The sequence below is a fragment of the Trachemys scripta genome, chromosome 11 (genome assembly GCF_013100865.1).
Source record: "Trachemys scripta elegans isolate TJP31775 chromosome 11, CAS_Tse_1.0, whole genome shotgun sequence".
Lineage (NCBI taxonomy): Eukaryota > Metazoa > Chordata > Testudines > Emydidae > Trachemys > Trachemys scripta.
Window position 1 is genome coordinate 75890607 of NC_048308.1, and position 19579 is coordinate 75910185.

The following is a 19579-nucleotide window of genomic DNA, read 5'->3' on the forward strand; positions in this document are numbered from 1 at the left end:
CCCCCCCCCCCCCCCCCCCCGCACCCTGCATTACCCCCTGGCTACCCCCGCCTGCCGCCTGAGCTGCAGCAGGTTGCTATTGACTTGGGTATGCCCTTGGAGGAGGTCCAGGACCAACACCACCAACTGTTGGACATTCTCTAGCCCAGGGGACCATCACACTGGCCATTAATGATGCTATCCTCCAGCCTGCATGGACAGTTTGGCACATGCCAGCCTCATGTACCCCCCACCCAAGAGAGAAGAATGACGGTACTTTGTCCCATCCAAGGGGGCTGACTTTCTCTCCCCTCCCCCTTTGGTGGTGGTGCACGCAGTGACCAAACAGGCAAAGCAGCATTCACATGCTTCTATCACCTTCGCCCCCAGTAGAGTGCGAAACGCCTTGACCTCCTGGGCCATATGGTAAACTTCTCCACCGCCCACAGCACTGCATCTCCAATTACCAGTCTCTACTAGCGAAGTATGATGTCAATAACTATGCCAAGCTCGCAGAGTTCCTGGAGGACTTGCTGCAGGACAAACAGCTCTTCCAGGACCTTGTGGAGGAAGGTTGCCTGACTGCCAAGGTGAGCCTCCAAGCTGCAATAGGTATGGCAGATACAACCTTCCGTTCCCTTGCCACAACTGTCTTTATGCAATGGAAGTCCTGGCTGCAGTCCTCTGGCTTCCCGAGGGAAGTCCAGACTACCATGCAGGACCTCCTCTTTGATGAGGACAAGCTATTCTCGGCAAAGACTGATGAGTCCCTCCACTCCCTGAAAGACTCGAGAGCAACACTTCAGTCTCTCGGAATCAACATCCCAGCACCCCGTCAGAAACAGCAGCAACCACCCTTCCGAGCATGCTCCTATGCATCATACCAGGCCGCCTATCCCCAGTACCAGGAACCCGGGTGACAGCACCCTCGTTCATAGCATCCATGACCATCAGCCACCACCATCTTCTCCATCTTACCACGGCATCAACCAGATCTCCATTCTGACGTGTGTGTCAAGAGCTATGAGCCCCCCTGTCACCACCCCTGGCTCCCCCAATCACCTTTGGGGGCTATCTTGTCCTGTTTGCCCGCAACTGGGGCAAGATCACCATAGACCATTGGGTACTAGAGAGTGTATGACATGGTTATCAAATTCCTTGCCTTCCCTTCGCACCGGGGCTCCCCCTGGATGCCTACCAGGAGTCCCTCTCATTGCAACCTCCTGCAACATGAGGCTGACACCCCCCCCCCCCCAAAGGACACAGTCGAACCAGTGCTCAGCCTCACTGTCAGCAAGGGCTTCTACTCCCCGTACTTTCTCATTCCAAAAAAGGGAGGAGGACTCCGCCTTATACTCAGTCTCCACCTACTCAACCCTTAATTGGGAACACCAAGTTCCATATGGTGATGCTCACATTGATCATCATCTCCCTCCTCCAGGGAACATGGTTTGCAGCTTTTGACATGGATGTGTATTTTCACATCGACATCCATCCGGCTCACTGCAAGTTCTTTGCTTTCGTGTGGGCAGCAACCACTACCAGTTCAGAGTTCTCCCCTCCTGCATCCCGACGGCTCCAAGGGTCTTGATGAAAGTTTTGTGATCGTGGCAGTTCAGCTGAGACAACTGAGGTACTCTGTGTTCCCCTGCCTAGACGAATGACTTCTGGTTGTGCCATCCCTCACTGAGGCTACATCGGCTGTCTGCACTCTTCACTCTCTCCTCACCACTCTTGGCATCTGTATCAATTAGGAGAAATCTGTGCTCATCCCGACACAGACGGTCCACTTCATCGGTGCCCGCCTGGATTCTGTGGTGGCTCAGGCCTTTCTCCGCAACCCATGCACCACATTGCACTGCTGTCCCTGCCTCCTCAGTCACATGGCAGCTTGCACCCATGTGACACCACATGCTCATCTACACGTGCTATCTACAACTGTGGCTCCTATCGGTCTGCAGACCCCATTTCGACCACCTGGACGCCAAATTGATTGTCCCACGATCGGTCTGGGCCTCCCTCAGGTGGAAAAATTGGAAAGAGTCCAGCGGAGGGCAACAAAAATGATTAGGGGGCTGGAGCACATGACTTATGAGGAGAGGCTGAGGGAACTGGGATTGTTTAGTCTGCAGAAGAGAAGAATGAGGTAGAATTTGATAGCTGCTTTCAACTACCTGAAAGGGGGTTTCAAAGAGGATGGGTCTAGACTGTTCTCAGTGGTAGCACATGATAGAGCAAGGAGGAATGGTCTTAAGTTGCAGTGGGGGAAGTTTAGGAAAAACTTTTTCACTAGGAGGGTGGTGAAGCACTGGAATGGGTTACCTAGGGAGGTGGTGGAATCTCCTTTCTTAGAGGTTTTTAAGGTCAAGCTTGACAAAACCCTGGCTGGGATGATTTAGTTGGTGTTTGGTCCTGCTTTGAGCAGGGGGTTGGACTAAATGACCTCCTGAGCAGGGCCGGCTCTGGCTTTTTTGCCGCCCCAGGCAAAAAAGCTTCCCGCCGCCCCCCCCTCCCCGCTGGGGAGCGCGGCAGGGGAGGGCGGCGAGCCCGGCCAGGGCCCCGCTCTCCCCGGCGGCCAGAGCGCCGGGGGGAGGGCGGCGAGCCCAGTCGCGGCCCCGCTCTAGGGCTGGAGCGCCGCGCCGCCCCCCTCCAGGTGCCTCCCCAAGCACATGCTTGGTGGGCTGGTGCCTGGAGCTGACACTGCTCCTGAGGTCCCTTCCAACCCTGATATTTTATGACTCCACAGTGCTGATAGGCACCCACCTTCATGTCCCCTGTCCGAACCATCTTCTTCACCACAGATGCCTTCCTAGCTGGTTGGGGTGTCCACCTGGACGGGCATGCTGCCCAAGGGGCTTGGACTCAGTGCGAGGCCTACATGTACATCAATGTCCTGGAGCTGCGGGTGGTCCCCTAGCTGCCATGCTCAAATCCTCTCCAATAATACAACTGCAGTGGCCTACATAAACAGGCAAAGGGGCACCATGTTCCAGTCGCTCTGTGAGGAGTCCATCCTCCTCTGGAACCAGTGTATACTGTCACACTCCCATGTGGACCTCCTGGGTATGCAGAACACTCTGGTAGATGCACTCAGCTGAACCTGGTACCTTAAACACAAACAGGAGCTACATGACCCCACTCTCTGTTCCATCTGCCATGCTTGGGTACCCCTCGCTGGGACCTTTTTGGCCACTTGTAAAAACTGTAAGTTTCTGATCTACTGCTCCTTGGGGAGAAGGGGTTGTGATTCCCAGGGTGATGCTATCCCCCTTCCATGGCAGGGTGGTATCTGTTACGCTTTTCCTGCCTTCCCCAAGTCCTGTGCAAGATCCACTGTGACTGGGCCACAGTCCTACAAGTAGCCTCGTTCTGGCCGTGTCAGTTTTGGTTTCCAGACCTATTCAGACTCTCCACCTGCCCAACAAGCCACCTCCCTGTGCTGCCGGACTTCCTTGCCCAGGATTGGGGCAGAGTCTGTCATCTCAGCCCAGGCCTGCTTCGCCTCACGGCCTGGTTTTTGGAAGGAGCTCGCACATAGACAACACCTGTTCAACACTTTGCGGCACATGCTTACGCACAGCAGACAAGCCTCCACACAAGCGGGCTATGCAGCAAAATGGAAATGCTTCACCGCCTGGGCACGACGTCAGCACTTCCCCCTTGGTGCCGTCTCTGTCTCCACTGTCCTGGACTTCCTCCTAGAACTTAAGGCCTCAGGCCTCACTCCCACCTCAGTCCAGGTCCATTTGGTGACGCTTACGACTTTCCTCTCACCAGTGGATGGCCACTCGGTGTTTACCCACTCTAACACCACCCACTTCCTGAAGGGGCTGAGGAACATCTTCCCACATATCCTTAACCCTACACCCCCCTGGGACCTCAATCTTGTACTCTCCGCCCTCATGAGACCCTCCGCCTTCGAGACCCTGGCCACATGCTCCCTCTCCAACCCATCCATGAAGGTCATCTTTCTCGTGGCCATTGCTTCTGCTAGGCAGGTCATCAAATTGGCTTCCATAATGGCTGACTCCCCAGTATACAGTCTTTCATACAGAAAAAGTTTTCCTTATGCCTTCATCCTAAGTTTCTTCTGAAAGTGGTCTTGGAGTTTCACCTCAACCAGTCCATCCACCTCCCAGATTTCTATCCTAATCCGCACGCCACTCTGGTGGACAGGATCCTGCACTCAGTTGGTGTCCGCCACGCACTTGTGTTCTACCTCAACAGAACCCGTGCCTTTTGCGTCTCTCTACGCCTCTTTGTGGCCACTGCAGAGAGGCTCAGGGCCAAGCCCTCTTTTCACAGTGCATATCAAAGTGGGTCTCTACATGCATCAGAGAGTGCTATGTGCTGTCTAACACTCTGCTGCGTGGCTGGATTACAACCCACTCAACACGGGCACACATGACCACTTCCACCTTCCAGGCGGACGTCTCTTGGCATGACACATACAGCGCAGCGACCTGGCGCTCCAGGCATACTTTTGCCACCCATCATGCTATTGCCCAGACAGTGACAGAAAGTGTGGACGTGGGCCGTGCCATCCTGCAGACGGTGATATCTCTTGCATCCTCGCACCCCCCTCCAATCTGATCACTGCTTGATACTCACCCACATTTGAAATACATATAGGGACCATCACTCAAAGAAGAGGAGGTTACTTACCTGTAACTGGAGGTTCTTCGAAATGCATGGTCCCTATTTGTATTCCAATACCCGCTCACTGTCCCCTCTGCTGTGGACCATGCTGATCAGTGGTAAGAGGGCATCACCCCACACAACCTCTTATAACCTCACTTGGAGCACAAGGCAACACACAACGCACGCACAAGTCAATGGACACTGCTACTGAAATCTTCTGGTTCTCGTGCATGATGTGCATGCACACCCCACGTTGGGAATACAAATGGGGACCACACATCTTAAAGAACATTCAGCTACAGATAAGTAACCGCCTCTTTCTGTTTTTCTCTAAAAATGGGTTGTCCATTACTATGAAATTTTAACACCAAGTAATTTTTATGCAGTTTGATGCATGCGTGCATGCACAATATTTGGAGTAGGTGGTTTGGTGTGTGTAGAAGGGAAGTTTGTGAGGGTCAGGTAGTTACGTTTGCAGTGCTTGATATGGTGGTGGTAAAGATGTGTGCCTATGGTAGAGGAGTAGAGTGTATGTTTTGTTGGGTGGCTTAACTTTCATATCTTCGCTTTTTGTGTGTTAGTGTTGGTTATACTATGTATGTAGTATCAGAGGGGTAGCCGTGTTAGTCTGAATCTGTAAAAAGCAACAGAGGGTCCTGTGGCACCTTTAAGACTAACAGAAGTATTGGGAGCATAAGCTTTTGTGGGTAAGAACCTCACTTCTGACTTGCATCTGAAGAAGTGAGGTTCTTACCCACGAAAGCTTATGCTCCCAATACTTCGGTTAGTCTTAAAGGTGCCACANCCTGTGGCACCTTTAAGACTAACAGAAGTATTGGGAGCATAAGCTTTTGTGGGTAAGAACCTCACTTCTGACTTGCATCTGAAGAAGTGAGGTTCTTACCCACGAAAGCTTATGCTCCCAATACTTCGGTTAGTCTTAAAGGTGCCACAGGACCCTCTGTTGCTTATTATGTATGTAGCATCCCCACCTGCCTCACAGCAGTTTTTTGGGATATTCTTTATGGTGTGTTTGAAGACTTCCTAGCCTTCTTCCCACTGGTAGATTTTAATATTTCTGTGTTACTCACAGTATTTCTGAATTCACCAAAACTTGCTTTTCAGAAATCTCTTTTTCTTCTACTGCTTCATTTTGTGACCCATGTGTTTGCCATGCCAAGTACAAGTAGCTAGTAGTCACTGGTTCTGAGCTTCCCTGTTTCTCTCTTTCATTTAACAGGATTTCCCAACAAAATAAACAGGAAATGGCTGAAAGAGCAAAGGAGGCATAATGTTTTCTGAAGGACATAAATCCACCCTGTGTAGAGGTCAAGCATAGGAGTTTATTACACACAGCGCTGGGGGAGTGTCACCTGGCTTATTAGGCTCAGAGACACTGTCAATCGATTACAATGGAATATATAGATTTTCCGTGGGCAGGGGAAAGTGACAGGGTAGGGAGTTCCACACCCCGGGATAGGTTTTGTAGCAAGACAAGATAGCACAGTAGCCAATGGTTAAAAGATTACATAATGTCTCCACTCATGGTTTCAAGTTAGCAGGTTAACATTTAATTAATACTTTGATAAAAGGTTATTAGTATAATATATATATATGTTGAATACTGATTTGGAGTCCATAGGAATGGAGCCACTCCTTTGATTGTCCAACAGGTACATTCCTAGGGGTTAAAGCAAAGAAACAGTGAGAGTATATGACAATACAGATTGTCTCCTTTATATTGGAAAGGATCCAGAGAAGAGCAACAAGAATGATTAAAGGTCTTGAGAACACGACCTATGAAGGAAGGATGAAAGAATTGGGTTTGTTTAGTTTGGGCAAGAGAAGACTGAATGGGGATATGATAGCAGTTTTCAGGTATCTAAAAGGGTGTCATAAGGAGGAGGGAGAAAACTTGTTCACCTTAGCCTCTAAGGATAGAACAAGGAGCAATGGGCTTAAACTGCAGCAAGGGAGGTCTAGGTTGGATATTAGGAAAAAGTTTCTAACTGTCAGGGTGGTTAAACACAGGAATAAATTGCCTAGGGAGGTTGTGGAATCTCCATCTCTGGAGATATTTAAGAGTAGGTTAGATAAATGTCTATCAGGGATGGTGTGGACAGTATTTGGTCCTGCCATGGGGCAGGGGACTGGACCCGATGACCTCTCGAGGTCCCTTCCAGTCCTAGAATCTATGAATCTATCTATGAATCTATGTCTTAAGGCAGGACATTAGCCTTGGAAGAGAGGTGGAAGGATGCCATATTTTTATACTGACGTGCCAATTTTTCATAAACTCAAGGTTGGATCTGTGGGTTGAACGTTCCCTGCAGAAGAGACTGACACAATAGGAACAGGGATCCTTTGTTCAATCTGAAACATTGGATGAAACATCATTATTCAGTTATTGCTTCAACATCTGGCATTTCTACTGACCAAGCATATCTTAGAAAAGGCAATGTTATCTTGTTTATTCTGCTTTTCTCTTAGCTAATCACTATTAGCTAAGCCTCTGGTCTCTTAACCATACTCTGGACTTTGGGTCTGAAAAAGAGCTGGCACAATCCATATACCAGGTTGTTATATAAAATGCTCATGGATTTTAACCCTTCATTTTCTATTTTAATTTATTTTAATTTGTTCTGATTTCATTTGTCCTCCTTACAATAACTGCTAATCAGATATCCTGATTTCTATGCACTTCTGTGCTGGGATTGGCTAGATGCTGTGGCAGATATCACAAGGTTGAGCACCATAAATAGACAGATAAGGCATAAATTAGGGATGTTTTTTTTTGTTTTGTTTTTTACATTTACAGGCTCATGAAAGTCTTATTGATGGGCACTTTCCTGCCCCAGAGGAGACACTGCAGCACCTGGCAGCCCTAAGGCTGCAGTATCTTCATGGAGACTATTCCAAAATCACCTGGACCCTTGATGGCATTTACCCAGTGAGCAGGCTAAAATCCAAAATCCTGCAGTCAACAAAGAGTAGCGGCACGACCAGTCATGCTCTGGAGAGGAGACGGACCAGCTTTCTGGAAGGAACGTTGAAACGTGGCTTCAAGACTGGCTCAGTAAAAAAGCAGAAGGTGGAAGAAGAGCAGATGATGGAAATGTGGGTGAAGGAGGAGCTCTCAGCTGCTCGGGCCAGCGTAGTGCAGAAATGGAACAAGTTGCAGGGACTGTCTCAGCACCAGGCTATGGTGAAATACATGTCCATTGTAAAGGAATGGCCAGGCTATGGTTCAACACTCTTTGATGTTGAGGTGAGAGGTATATAAACTCAGATAACAACTACTGTCCAAGCAGGCGTTATTCTTGGGGATGAAAAATGTTGCATTTTACACTGGACAGCATAGAGAAACTCTTGTTAACATGCTCCATTCTGCCTGACTCAGGAGCGGCGCCAGGGTTTTTGGCGCCCTCGGCGGGGGTCCTTCCGCACTCCCGGTCATCGTCGGCAATTCGGCGGTGGGGGGGTCCTTCCGCGCTCCTGGTCTTCGGGGCACTTTGGCGGCGGGTCCTGGAGCGAGTGAAGGACCCGCCGCAGAATTGCCGCCGAAGACCTGGAGCATTGAAGGACCTCCCGCCGCCGAATTGCCGCCGAGGTCGGCAAAATGCCGCCCCCCCCAAAATCATGGTGCCCTAGGTGACCGCCTAGGTTGCCTAAATGGAAGCACCAGCCCTGGCCTGACTGCACTTGGTGTGATTCTGCCATCAGAGCCACTCCCACTTTGAAAGAGAGAGAGAAAACTTGGGACCTTCCCTGGCCCGTGAAGATGCTGGTGTGAGAAAGGAAGGTACAAAACAGGGAGGGAGATGATTTTCCATCACCTGTTGTGAAAAAAAGCCCCAATCCTTTCTAGTGGGAGACACTCAAAAGAAGGCCTTTAAATAAATAATACAGGCAATGGTGCATTAGATTACTCAGCATAATATTTACTTCAGTAAAATAACTGCTTATGAATATTTACACATTTGTTTTAAGCTGCTCTAGAATTTTCATTTTGCCACAGACTTTAGGACAGCAGTGCCACAGAAACCAGGGAATCTTGAGTAGCATTTCGGTGTAGTGTCACATACATGTGAAGCCCTGAAAATTGGGGTAGGAGCTTTGGCTGTGAGGATCTTGCAGCTGGCCCACTCCAAGCTTTTCTGAGCAGGAATTGCTGCTGTTAAAGATTTCTAACTGTGAAAATAAATTATTCCCTGTTTCTCACAGCAGAAGGCACTGAATGAGATAGGTGAGAGCACTGGATGTGGGGGACCTCACGGCTCACTCCTAAACCTTCCCAGCAGGAGATGCTGTAGGATTCTCCTGCGGAAGTCCCATTTCCCCTATGGAGGAGGAGTACTGTGGTGTCCAGAGGGAGCAAGAGCTCTCAGGCCCTGCACTATGTTTGATTAAAAAAAATGCATTTTAAGTCTTTCTTAAACAAGTAAGATATCTACCTCGGAGGGTTACAGAATTAGAAGGAAAGATGAGTGAGTACAGAGGGACTGCTCAGACATATTCTGCACTGTTCATTCCAAACCCCTCTGCTCAATGGTTTGACTCAGGATATGTCTACACTTTGAGCTAGGGGTGCAAGCCCCAGCTCAAGGAGACATATTCACACTAGCTCTGAGCTAGTGTGCTAAAATAGCAGTGCTGCTGTGGAGGCCCTAGCTGCCCTTTGTACATGCATACCATCCCGGATGGGTACGTACCTGGGGTGGCTAGCCCCTCCCTCTGCCAGCACTGCCAGGCCTACACCGCTGTTTTTAGCTTGCCAGCTCAATCACAGCTAGTATGGGTATGTCTCCAAAAACTGGGAATTACACCCACAGCTCAAAGTGTAGACATGCCCTCAGACCTGCAATGCAGGAGTGTCCCCAGGTTTTATTTCCCATTTGGAGCACTGCTGTTAATCTGAGTTTTTTGTTCTCTACAGTGTAAGGAGGGTGGATTTCCGAATGATCTCTGGCTTGGAGTCAGTACAGAGAATGTGTCTGTATACAAACGGGGAGATCCTAAATCGCTGGAAACTTTCCAGTATGAGCACATTGTTTTCTTTGGAGCTCCGCAACCCAATACCTTCAAAATTACAGTGGATGAGCGAGAGATGTTCTTTGAAACCTCCCAGGTATGTGTAACAGGATGTTCTTGCTGTGCATACAGTGTAACTATCCGAGTTCCATTATTTCTGAATAATTACTAGAACCAAACAAAGATTTGAACTTTGCATTTTGCAAGTGAGACCTGTCTTATTAAAAAACTCCTCCTGTAGAAACTGGGCAGGAGAGGAGGAGGGCTTGATTTCCTTTCAACCATGTCACTGCCCAACATTTCCTGAAGAAAGAAAAAAACATGCTGAACCTCATTTAACATGCAAAATACTTTGTTAATGTGGAGTTTATGGTTTTGGGTGTTCCTTGGTCCCCCATGCTTCTCATGCCCTTCCAGAATGTGAAAAGCCAATTAAAACAACTCACATGGGAAAATAATGCAGAGTTACGGTGACCATACATCACCTCTACAAGACCATTAGTGCAGTAGTAACCAATAGAACATGAATTGTAGAAATGCGGCAGTAAGGTGACACTTCCCTTCCACCAGAATCATGTGACCTTAATTCTGCTCCCTTGAATCCCTGCCCTGAGTGGACTCTCAGGGAAATCAGTGTGTCAGACCTCTGTAAGCCGTTTGTAGCACAAGGTGGAGTGTGAAGACAGATACATTTTGGGGAAACTGAAGAGAAGTTTAATGTTTTTAAAATTCTTGGATTTCTGCTTTCCAAACTCTTTCAGGCAAATCAAAGTACCATATTCCTCTAACTTTTATGTTGAATGGGATATAATACTGATCACCTGCAAGGAATCTGAATAGTAATGATGCTGGCACAAACCACAGTGAGATTTGTGAGACTGTATAAATTGGAGTTGTGATAAGTATAAATCTCAGATTCTTCAGGCCATGATCCATGTGGATTCATTGCTGTTCCTTCTGGGTGCACATGCACTCAAGTTCAGATTTTTTGGCCAGCATTGTCTACTGATTCATAGATTCAAGCCAGAAGGGACCAGTATGATCATCTAGTTTGACCTCCTGTATAACACAGCGCATAGAACTTCCACACAAAAATTACTAGAGCAGATCTTTTGGAAAAACATCCAGTCTTGACTTTAAAATTCCCAGTGATGGCAAATCCACCTGAACCCTTGGTATATTGTTCCAGTGGTTGGTTATCTTCACTGTTAAAAGTTTATGCCAGTGCTTCTCAAACTTTTGTACTGGTGACCCCTTTCATATAGCAAGCCTCTGAGTGTGACCCTCTTACAAATTAAAAACACCTTTTTATATATTTAACACCATTGTAAATGCTGGAGGCAAAACAGGGTTTGGGGTGGAGGCTGACAGCTCATGACCCCCCCCCCCCATGTAATAACCTCGCAACCCCCTGAGCGGTCCCGACCCGCAGTTTGAGAACCCCTGGTTTATGCCTTATTCCAATCTGAATTTGTCTAGCTTCACCTTCCAGCCATTGAATGATGGTACACCTTGCTCTGCTAGATAGAAAATCCCATTATCTAATATGTGTTCCCCATGTAGGTGCTTAAAGACAGTAATCAAGTCACCTCTTAACCATCTCTTTGTTAAACTAAATAGATCGAACAACTTAAATCAATCACTATAAGGCAAATTCTTGCGGTCTTCTCTATACCCTCTCCAATTTAACAACATCCTTCTTGACTTGTGGACACCAGAACTGGACACTGTATTCCAGCAGCAGTCGCACCAGTGCCAAATACAGAGGAAAAATAACCTTTCTGCCCCTACTAGAGATTCCCCTGTTTATGTATATAAGGTTCACATTAGTCCTTTTGGCCACAGCATCGCACTGATAGTTCCTGTTCAGCTGATTATGCATGTGCACATACACCCCCCCATTTTTCAGAGTCCCTCTTTCCCAGGATAGAGCCCCCCATCCTGTAAGTATGGCCGACAGTCTTTGTTCCTAGATGTATACATGTACCCAGCTTGCCAAGTGAGCCAGATCGCGCTGCATCGGTGACCTGTCCTCTTCAATATTGACCGCTCCCCCAGTTTTTGTGTCATCTGCAAACTTATCAGTGATGATTTTATATTTTCTTCCAGGTCATTGATCTAAATGTTATATAGCATAAGGCCAGCAACTGATTCCTGTGGAACCCCACTAGAAACACATCAGTTTATTGATGATTCCCCATTTACAATTTCATTTTGAGACCTATCAGTTAGCCAGCTTTTAATCCATTTAATATGTGCTATGTTAATTTTATGTCTTTCTAGTTTTATACTCAAAATGTCATGTGGTACCAAGTCAAATGCTCGACAGATGTCCATTACATTAACACTATTACCTTAAAATTTGTAATCTCATTTTAAAAAATGAAGTTACTTTAACGGTCTCTTTTCCATAAAATCAATTTGATTGGCATTAATTACATTACCCTCCTTTAGTTCTTTATTAATCGAGTCCCATATCAGCCGATTAATTATCTTGTCTGGAATTGATATCAGACTGACAGGCTTATAATTACCCAGGTCATCCCGTTTACCCTTTTTAAATATTAGCATAACATTAGTTTTCTGCAGGTCCTCTGCGACTTCCTATGTTCCAAAACTTATTTTAAATCACCATTAATGGTCCAGCGAGTGCCTAAGCCAGCTTTTTAAAAACTCTTTGATGCAAGCTATCCAGACCTGCAGATTTAAAAATTGGGGCTGCACCTTTGCCATACATCATCTTGTGCTCCCCTTCCTCTCCCACCTGAGGGCATAAAGGGCAGAGCAGGACAAACCATCCATTGGCTCCTTCTTACTGATTGTGACAGTGAGATAGAACCCTTACCGGGTCCATTGACTCTGCGCACTGTACAATTAGTTATTAGGCTCTTGTGTTTTAGTTCGTGTAGTTAATAGTTGTAATGTAATGCCTGTTGGCAAAAAAATCTGATTTTTACATTGGTGGGGTAACCTCTGGTAATGATGCTTAGTTGCTACGGCTGAGGCGAGATCCCTGGAATTTAAAATTTGTCCCTCTTGTGAAGCTGCTGTATCTATCATTGATAGACATGTTAGGTTCTGCCTTGGCAAGGGAAAGATCCCTGGCAGTGTTCAATCTGCTGCTCCTTTTCCAAAAGGACACAGCAATCCAGGGAAGCCCGTCTCTTTCTTTTTGAGTGCTCCATTGAGGGCCTCTTCAGAGCCTGAGGCCAAAAATCCTGTCAAGCCTGCTCAGTCACTCTTGGCTAGTGCTCCCATGAGCCATAATTTTATGTAGAGCTCCCGGCCTTATTCTTTATCAAAGAGAGCAAGCCTCTCGGCTACAGAGTAGCACAGAAGAGTCAAGAACTCACCAGAAAGAAGTTGCAAGGCACATCGTTCCCAGGATGAACATAGCACCCTCCCTGGTGCCTCGTAAGATGAGACAGAAGACACCCTAAGCAGACTGCCAAAGCTCCACCAGACAGGGCTCTCAGTATTACAATCCTCAGAAAATGTTGGAACCACTGAGGAAGAAGCTAGGACTCAAAATTGGCAGAGAAAGATCCACACTGTCACTGACACAAAGGATACAGTTCATAGGAGCCATGTTTTATTCAAAATCACCAAGAGTTTATAGGTTTCAGACCATGGTACATCGCATCAGTCATGTACCAGCTCATCCAGAGATGTCTGTAAGAGAATGCCTCAGACGTCTGGTCACATGGCCTTCTGCACTTAGGTCACACAGCATGCCAGACTTCACCTACACTCCATGCAAGAATGGCATCACATGGACATGAAGGTGAGAGTCCTGCGAATAGTCCTCTCCTTAGTAGATTACTGGAAGCAATGCAGTTCTGTTTTCTTCTTCTATGATCTACCTAGATGCTGATGGATGCTTCTATACTTGTGTGAGAAACTCATCTAGACTAATCAAGGCTTCTCTGGTTCTCCCAGGAAGCGCCTCTCCATTTAAATGTCCTGGAGCTCAGAGACATACATCTAGCAAACACAGCATTTCGACCCTTATTATAGGGATCCAAGTGATGATGTACAGCACAATGGCTGTGTAGTATGTCAGTAGGCAGGAAGGAGCATGGTGATCACCTCTATGCCAAGAAGCCATTCATCTCTGAGATTAGTGCATTAGTCATCAAATCACACCAGCAGTGCTCCGTCTTCCAGGTTTGAAAAATGCCCTAGCAGATCAGATCAGCTCCTCAGACAATTTACAGACAACCACACACACAGTCAAAGACTCAATTCGGTAGAATATCTTTCAGCGCTGGGATACCCAAAAATAGGCTTATGTGCCTCTCACGGAGTCATAGGCCCAATGCTCCTGGACTACTGTGTATGAAGCCAGCCAGGACTCTGGGGTAGCGTGACTCCCCTCAGGGCACGCTTTCCAGGGCAAAGAGCCTCCTCAGCTAAGGCTTTCCTGGGTCTGACCTCCAAGCATCCAGCACCCCTATTCTCACCATGCGCTTCATGCAGTGGGTCCACCTGGATGGGACCCCTGGGGAAGCCAGAGGGCCCAGCACCCCAACTCTGCAGTCAGCCATGACTCTCAGCCAGCGAGTAAAACAGAAGATTTATTAGTCGACAGGTACACAGTATAGAACAGATCTTGTTAGCATAGAAATCAGTGACTTTCAGCAAAGTCCACCTTGAGGTAACCCGGGCCTGAACTCCCCCCCTCTTCGAGTCTCCAGCCACAGACTGTCCTGGACCCAGCTGCCTGGCCTCCAACACGCCCGTTGCCCCTCCTCCCGGTCTTTGTCCTGCTTCCCGGGCAAAGTGTCACCTGGTCGCATCCCCCTCCTGGTTCTCAGGTTACGAAGGGCACCATCCATTGCTTACTTGCAAGCAGCTGGACAGCCTCATCTACCCCCAAAGGCCTCAGCAAATGTCTCACACCCATATTCCCACCACCTAGGCATTGGTGCAGTACATGGGAAACTGAGGTACACACAGTATTCATATAAGACAGTAAGACTCACATACAACATAACAAGGGGGAAAACCCCACTTCGTCACAGTCCCGAATAAGAAATGTCCTGCATTCTGCTCCAGAAGGGGGTTCTAGGCTCACCGACAGACACCTTCCTCATTTCGTGGACATATTGGGGCTCATGTACACCTACTCGCCAATCCCATTAATATCAAGGGTCCTGAGGAAACACAGACAAGATTCAGCATTAATGATCTGGGTGGCCCCACATGGCCCAGGCGATTCTAGTACTCTGATTTGGTGAACCTGTCAACGTAGTCTACAATGTCAGTATCTGTTCTGCCCAAGGTAGATCTTGTACACAGATCCAGAATTGTTACATCTGATAGCCTGGATGCTGGCTGGTTAACAACCATCAAAAGAAGCTGTTCAGAAGAAGTCCAGAACATCTTGATACATAGCAGAAAAACCTCTGCTAGAGTGACTTGTACAGGAACATAGAAGAGGAAAATTCAGGCCCTATGGCTGCTCCATCTTACATGGTGCTCCATAAAGATGACTTTTAAGCCTCACCTCAAGTTCCTGCCTAAGGTTGTTTCCAATATTTAAAAGTATATTCGCCTTCCAATTTTCTTTGTCAAAAGACTCACTCAAACCAGGGGGAAGTCAAACTGCAGACCCTTTGATATGTTAAGGGTTCTTTTAACCTAGAGATTTTCTGAATGGGTATCTAACTGTATTAAATCATGTGAAAGATAGCTAAACTAGATCCACCCATGCAGATTAGAGCCCCTTCCACTGGGGCATAGGCAGCTTCTCTAAGTATCCCTATTTCAGAAATGTGCAGGACAGCTACATGGGGATTACCCAGCACTATTCCCTAGTTCAAGCTTAATGATCATATGCTCACTTGGTAGAATTGTTCCGCAATCTTTGTTTAAATAGGACTCCTAGAACCAACCTCCTGACTGCTGGCTAGTCCTCTGAAGTGGAATCCATCTGAACAGTTACTCGAAGACGATGGAATGGTTACTTACAATAAATGTGGTTCTTCGAGTTGTTTTGTCCTCATGGATTGCATGACCTGCCCTCCTTCCCTGTTACTATGGCCTCCTATACTGTATGGATTTTTTATTGGCAAAGGAACTGAGGGACCGTTTGGCCACTCTGCCCTTATTCCTCGGGCATGAGGTCCTCTGGGGCCCAAGCATGACCCCAATGGATGTTGCTGGCCAAAAGAGACTGATTTTGAGTTCATGGGGTGCATGTCCACCCAGAAAGAACAGAAGTTGAATCCATGTAGACAGCTTATCTCAAAGAACCACAGTTACTGTAATGTAATTAATCATTCTGGAGTTTGTTAGGGAGGGGTAAAGTATTATTACATTTCCTGGTTTTGGTTAAGGTTCCTGCCCATGCAACCTTAGTTTGGCCTCATTTCCTATACTTTTGAGTTCCTGACTTTGGAAATGTTAATATTTTAAACATTGTTTTTTAATGTAATTTATAAAAAATCATTAGACCTACCAAGCTGTGTCCATTTCTAAATTGAGTCACTGCATAATCACAGAGCTGTAACCCACCATTATTCCTCATCCCATGCCCTCACAATCTGTCACTTTTGGTATCCCATATCTATTGCCAGCACTTCAGGGCAGTGACTGTGTCTTTCTGCAAAGTGCCTCCTACACCTAACTACTATGTTTTCAATCTGCCTACCCATCCTTTCATGTTTTTGTCCAGGTGGGAGAGATAATAAAGATCATGAAAGCCTACATCAACATGATTGTGAAGAAACGCTGCAGTGTCAAATCAGCTGCCAGTACGGACAGTCACACTAGCATCTGGACTAGGTGATGAGAAGGAACCCTTATTCCATTAGCCAGAGGCATTTGTTATGTGGTGGGAGTTTACAACTTGCCAGCAGGACGTGTAGCAAAGATTTTTTTTTTTAAGAACTTCACTTGACTGATTCCTACGTAGAAACAAACTGAAATCACACATCACCACTTACAGTACCAAGGGATTTGCACCTCATCCTAAAGATGTTAGTTAACATCAAAAACTGTTATATTAAACGTGAACAGCCGAGATTTGTATTCATCTTGGTTGTTTGAGGGACACTGTCTTAAAGAAACAAAGCCACAAGCTTCTTCTTATCTGTCGTCTTCTACCTTTTTTTACACTTGTCTGTCACACTGTCAAAAAAATACAAAAGGAACAGTTCTGCACTAGAGGGAGCAGAATTGAATAGCTTTCAGTTTGTCGAAGAGCAACTGGGATCTGGGAATTGAGCTAAGAAAATATTTGTTTTAATTTATTTTTCAGCCAAAGTTAAAGTTGCATTCCTTTTTCCCGGATTTTACATTTTGCCTAGTTAACCTTGTGCTGCATCAAGTAACTTGGGTTAGACTAAAGTATTTTGGTCCTCAGGAGCCTAAACAGTTGGTTGCCACAGCCAGAGAACAGGAATGTGTTTGCATGGTTCTCTCTCAAGGACAGGGGTGGGCTGTCTGAAATGGATTCTACTCAGATTCAGCTCAAACTACATTCTAAACAGCCCTGGTTGAAAAATGAAGGGTTGTCTATTCCTGGGGGCATGAATGCCATTTAGTTGCATTTACAAGGAAACAGCTGTTTCAGCCCCCACCCCCAATTTGAGTTCAAATTCATCACTTTAAATGTAGTGACTTGGGTCCTGCCATACGATTTATTTACATTTAGGCTTTTAGGATGCCCTGGAGGGAGGGACAGTCGCCTTAGAAAAAGTGGTGGCTCTTACTAAGCAGATGAACTACCCTTCCTTCCACTCTAGTCTAACAGGAAAGACCACCACTCATTCCAGCAAGAACTTCACATGCCGCTCAGTTGTAACTGGCTCCTTTACCAGTAAAGTTCCTTCCTTCCACGCCATGGGGCTTTAGCAAAACCCAAAGAGAACAATTTGTTGTCACAGAAAACAGGACTAGTATAGTTGGCATATTTCTCCTCCCCCTATCCCCCAACCATTCTGCAACATGCACACACCTGTCACTAGGCTAAGCACGTACAGGGTTGACATTACATTTTTTTAAACTGGAATTTTGCCTTAAGAAGCCTTATTGATGAGTCTTACAAGAGCCCCTTTTTGTCACTTCCATAATAAACAGATGACCAGGTGGCAACTTCAAACGGTCAGGAAAGCAGAGGAGATAGACAAAATAACACTGGTCACTTTGCATATTTGGTCAAATACACTGAATGGAGTCTTTTAATATATTTAACCATAGCTCTAATTTCTCCTGCCCTACTGGTATAGTCTAGCTCTTGGGTAGCTGCAGGCAGCTTGAACCCAGTTGGGAATGTTAACACCCCTCACTTCTTGTTCTGACATGCTCATTTCTATTACAGATTTCCTTCTGCTTTCTTTTTTTAATTTGTAACTGGCTTTACAAAATGAAGGTTTAATAAATTATTGGCTTGCATGGCCTGTTTTCCTTCACAGATGTTGTGCACAAACTGTTGTGTGCTCATGTGTACCTGTTTATACAGAGATCTGTCACCCAGTGCTGATATGCAGACATCTCTGAGCATGACGGGGAAAGCAACTGCTTAGCAACAACGTGAGTAGCAGATTTTGCTTTGGTGACAAGTTGAGAGGCCCAGGATGGGATAGAAAATGTTTCAGGCTCTCTTGGTGTTGGTGCTGCACAGGGTGATCTATTGGATGGAGATTGCATCTTTGGTTACTGGGGGAGAGCCCAGCCCACAATGAGACATTCGTTGCAACTGGGGGTTCTGTATCACCATTCCTGAGCAAATAACCAAAGGAGGAAAGGGGGGAGAAATTCAGAGAGGTGGATTACCTCCCAACAGCCCTCATATTCATCGTATATATGGGCTCCGTCAGCCGGGTTCCCCCAGCGTTTAGTATGCAGCATTACCAACTTGTATTTTGGGTATTCTTTTGGCTAGTGTTGGGATTTCAGATGACTTCCAGTCCCCTCCCCCCTTCACAAAGTGCAGTCTTCCAAAAGCCAGCAGTCTCACCCTTCCCCTTGCTGTTTTCACAAGGTGGGGGAGAAGGGAGCAAAGAGCCCAGCAGCTGCACATGGCACTGGTCCCTCACCCATCCGCTGAGCAAGTGATCTCTGCTCCTCCCCCTGCAGTATCTGCCCTGGGAAGGGGGTGAGGAGCCCCTGGAGATGCACCTGATGCAGCTCCTCGCCTCTAGGAGAGGTGGATGAGGTTAGGTTTTAGTTTAGGGGTGAGGATTAGGGTTAATGGTCAGGGGGTAGGGTTGAGTTGAGGGTTAGGATTTAGGGTGAGGGTTAGGGTGGCGGTTGTAGGGTGAGGGGTTAGAATTTAGGGGTGAGGGTTGTGGATTAGAGTGAGGGTGAGGGGTTAGGGTTGTGGTTTTTAGGGTTGGGGTTAGGTTTGGGGCGGGGGCTGGGTTAGGGTTAGATTTGGGTTAGAGTTTAGGGTGAGGGTAGGATTAGGGTAGAGTTGAGGGGTTGGGGTCGGGTTAGGGTTTAGGGTCAGGGTTAGGTTAATGGTGAGGGTTAGGGGGTGAGGGTGAGGATTTAGGGTTGGGGTAGGGTCAGGGGTAGAGTTAGGGGGAGGGTAGGGGTGAGGGGTTGGGGTAGAGTAAGTTTTGGGGTTGGAGTCAGAGTTAAAGGGTTTAGGAGGTTGTGGTTAGGGGGTGAGGGTCAGGGTAGAGTCGGGTCAGGGGTGGGGGTAGGGTAATGAGGTTAGGGTAGGGAATAGGGGTAGGGTTAAGGTTGGGGTTGGGGTGAGGGCGAGGTTACAGGTTAGGGTGCGGGTTAGGGTTAAAGGGTTAGGATCAGGTTTTAGGATTTAGGTTTGGGGTTAGGATTAGGGTAGGGGTTAGGGGCTAGGACTAGGGGTTAGCTTGGGGTTAGGGTTAGGTTTTAGGGTTGGGGTACGGGTTGAGGGTGAGGGGTGGGTTAGGGTTAAGGGTCAGGGTTTGGATTGGGGTCAGGGTTAGGGGTT

At 47.0% G+C, this 19579-nt stretch overlaps 1 protein-coding gene across 1 annotated transcript in view; it reads left to right on the forward strand.

Annotated features, from left to right (window-relative positions):
- LOC117884761 (unconventional myosin-X-like) overlaps nucleotides 1–18051 on the forward strand; it is a 257754-nt gene extending 239703 nt beyond the window's left edge. Inside the window, exons 39-41 of the mRNA XM_034785520.1 lie at nucleotides 7439–7888; nucleotides 9557–9748; nucleotides 16331–18051. Of these exons, the coding sequence (XP_034641411.1) occupies nucleotides 7439–7888; nucleotides 9557–9748; nucleotides 16331–16444 (756 nt within the window). The 3' untranslated portion in view covers nucleotides 16445–18051. The remainder of the gene's footprint in view (nucleotides 1–7438; nucleotides 7889–9556; nucleotides 9749–16330) is intronic.
- The last annotated feature ends 1528 nt before the right edge of the window (nucleotides 18052–19579 follow it).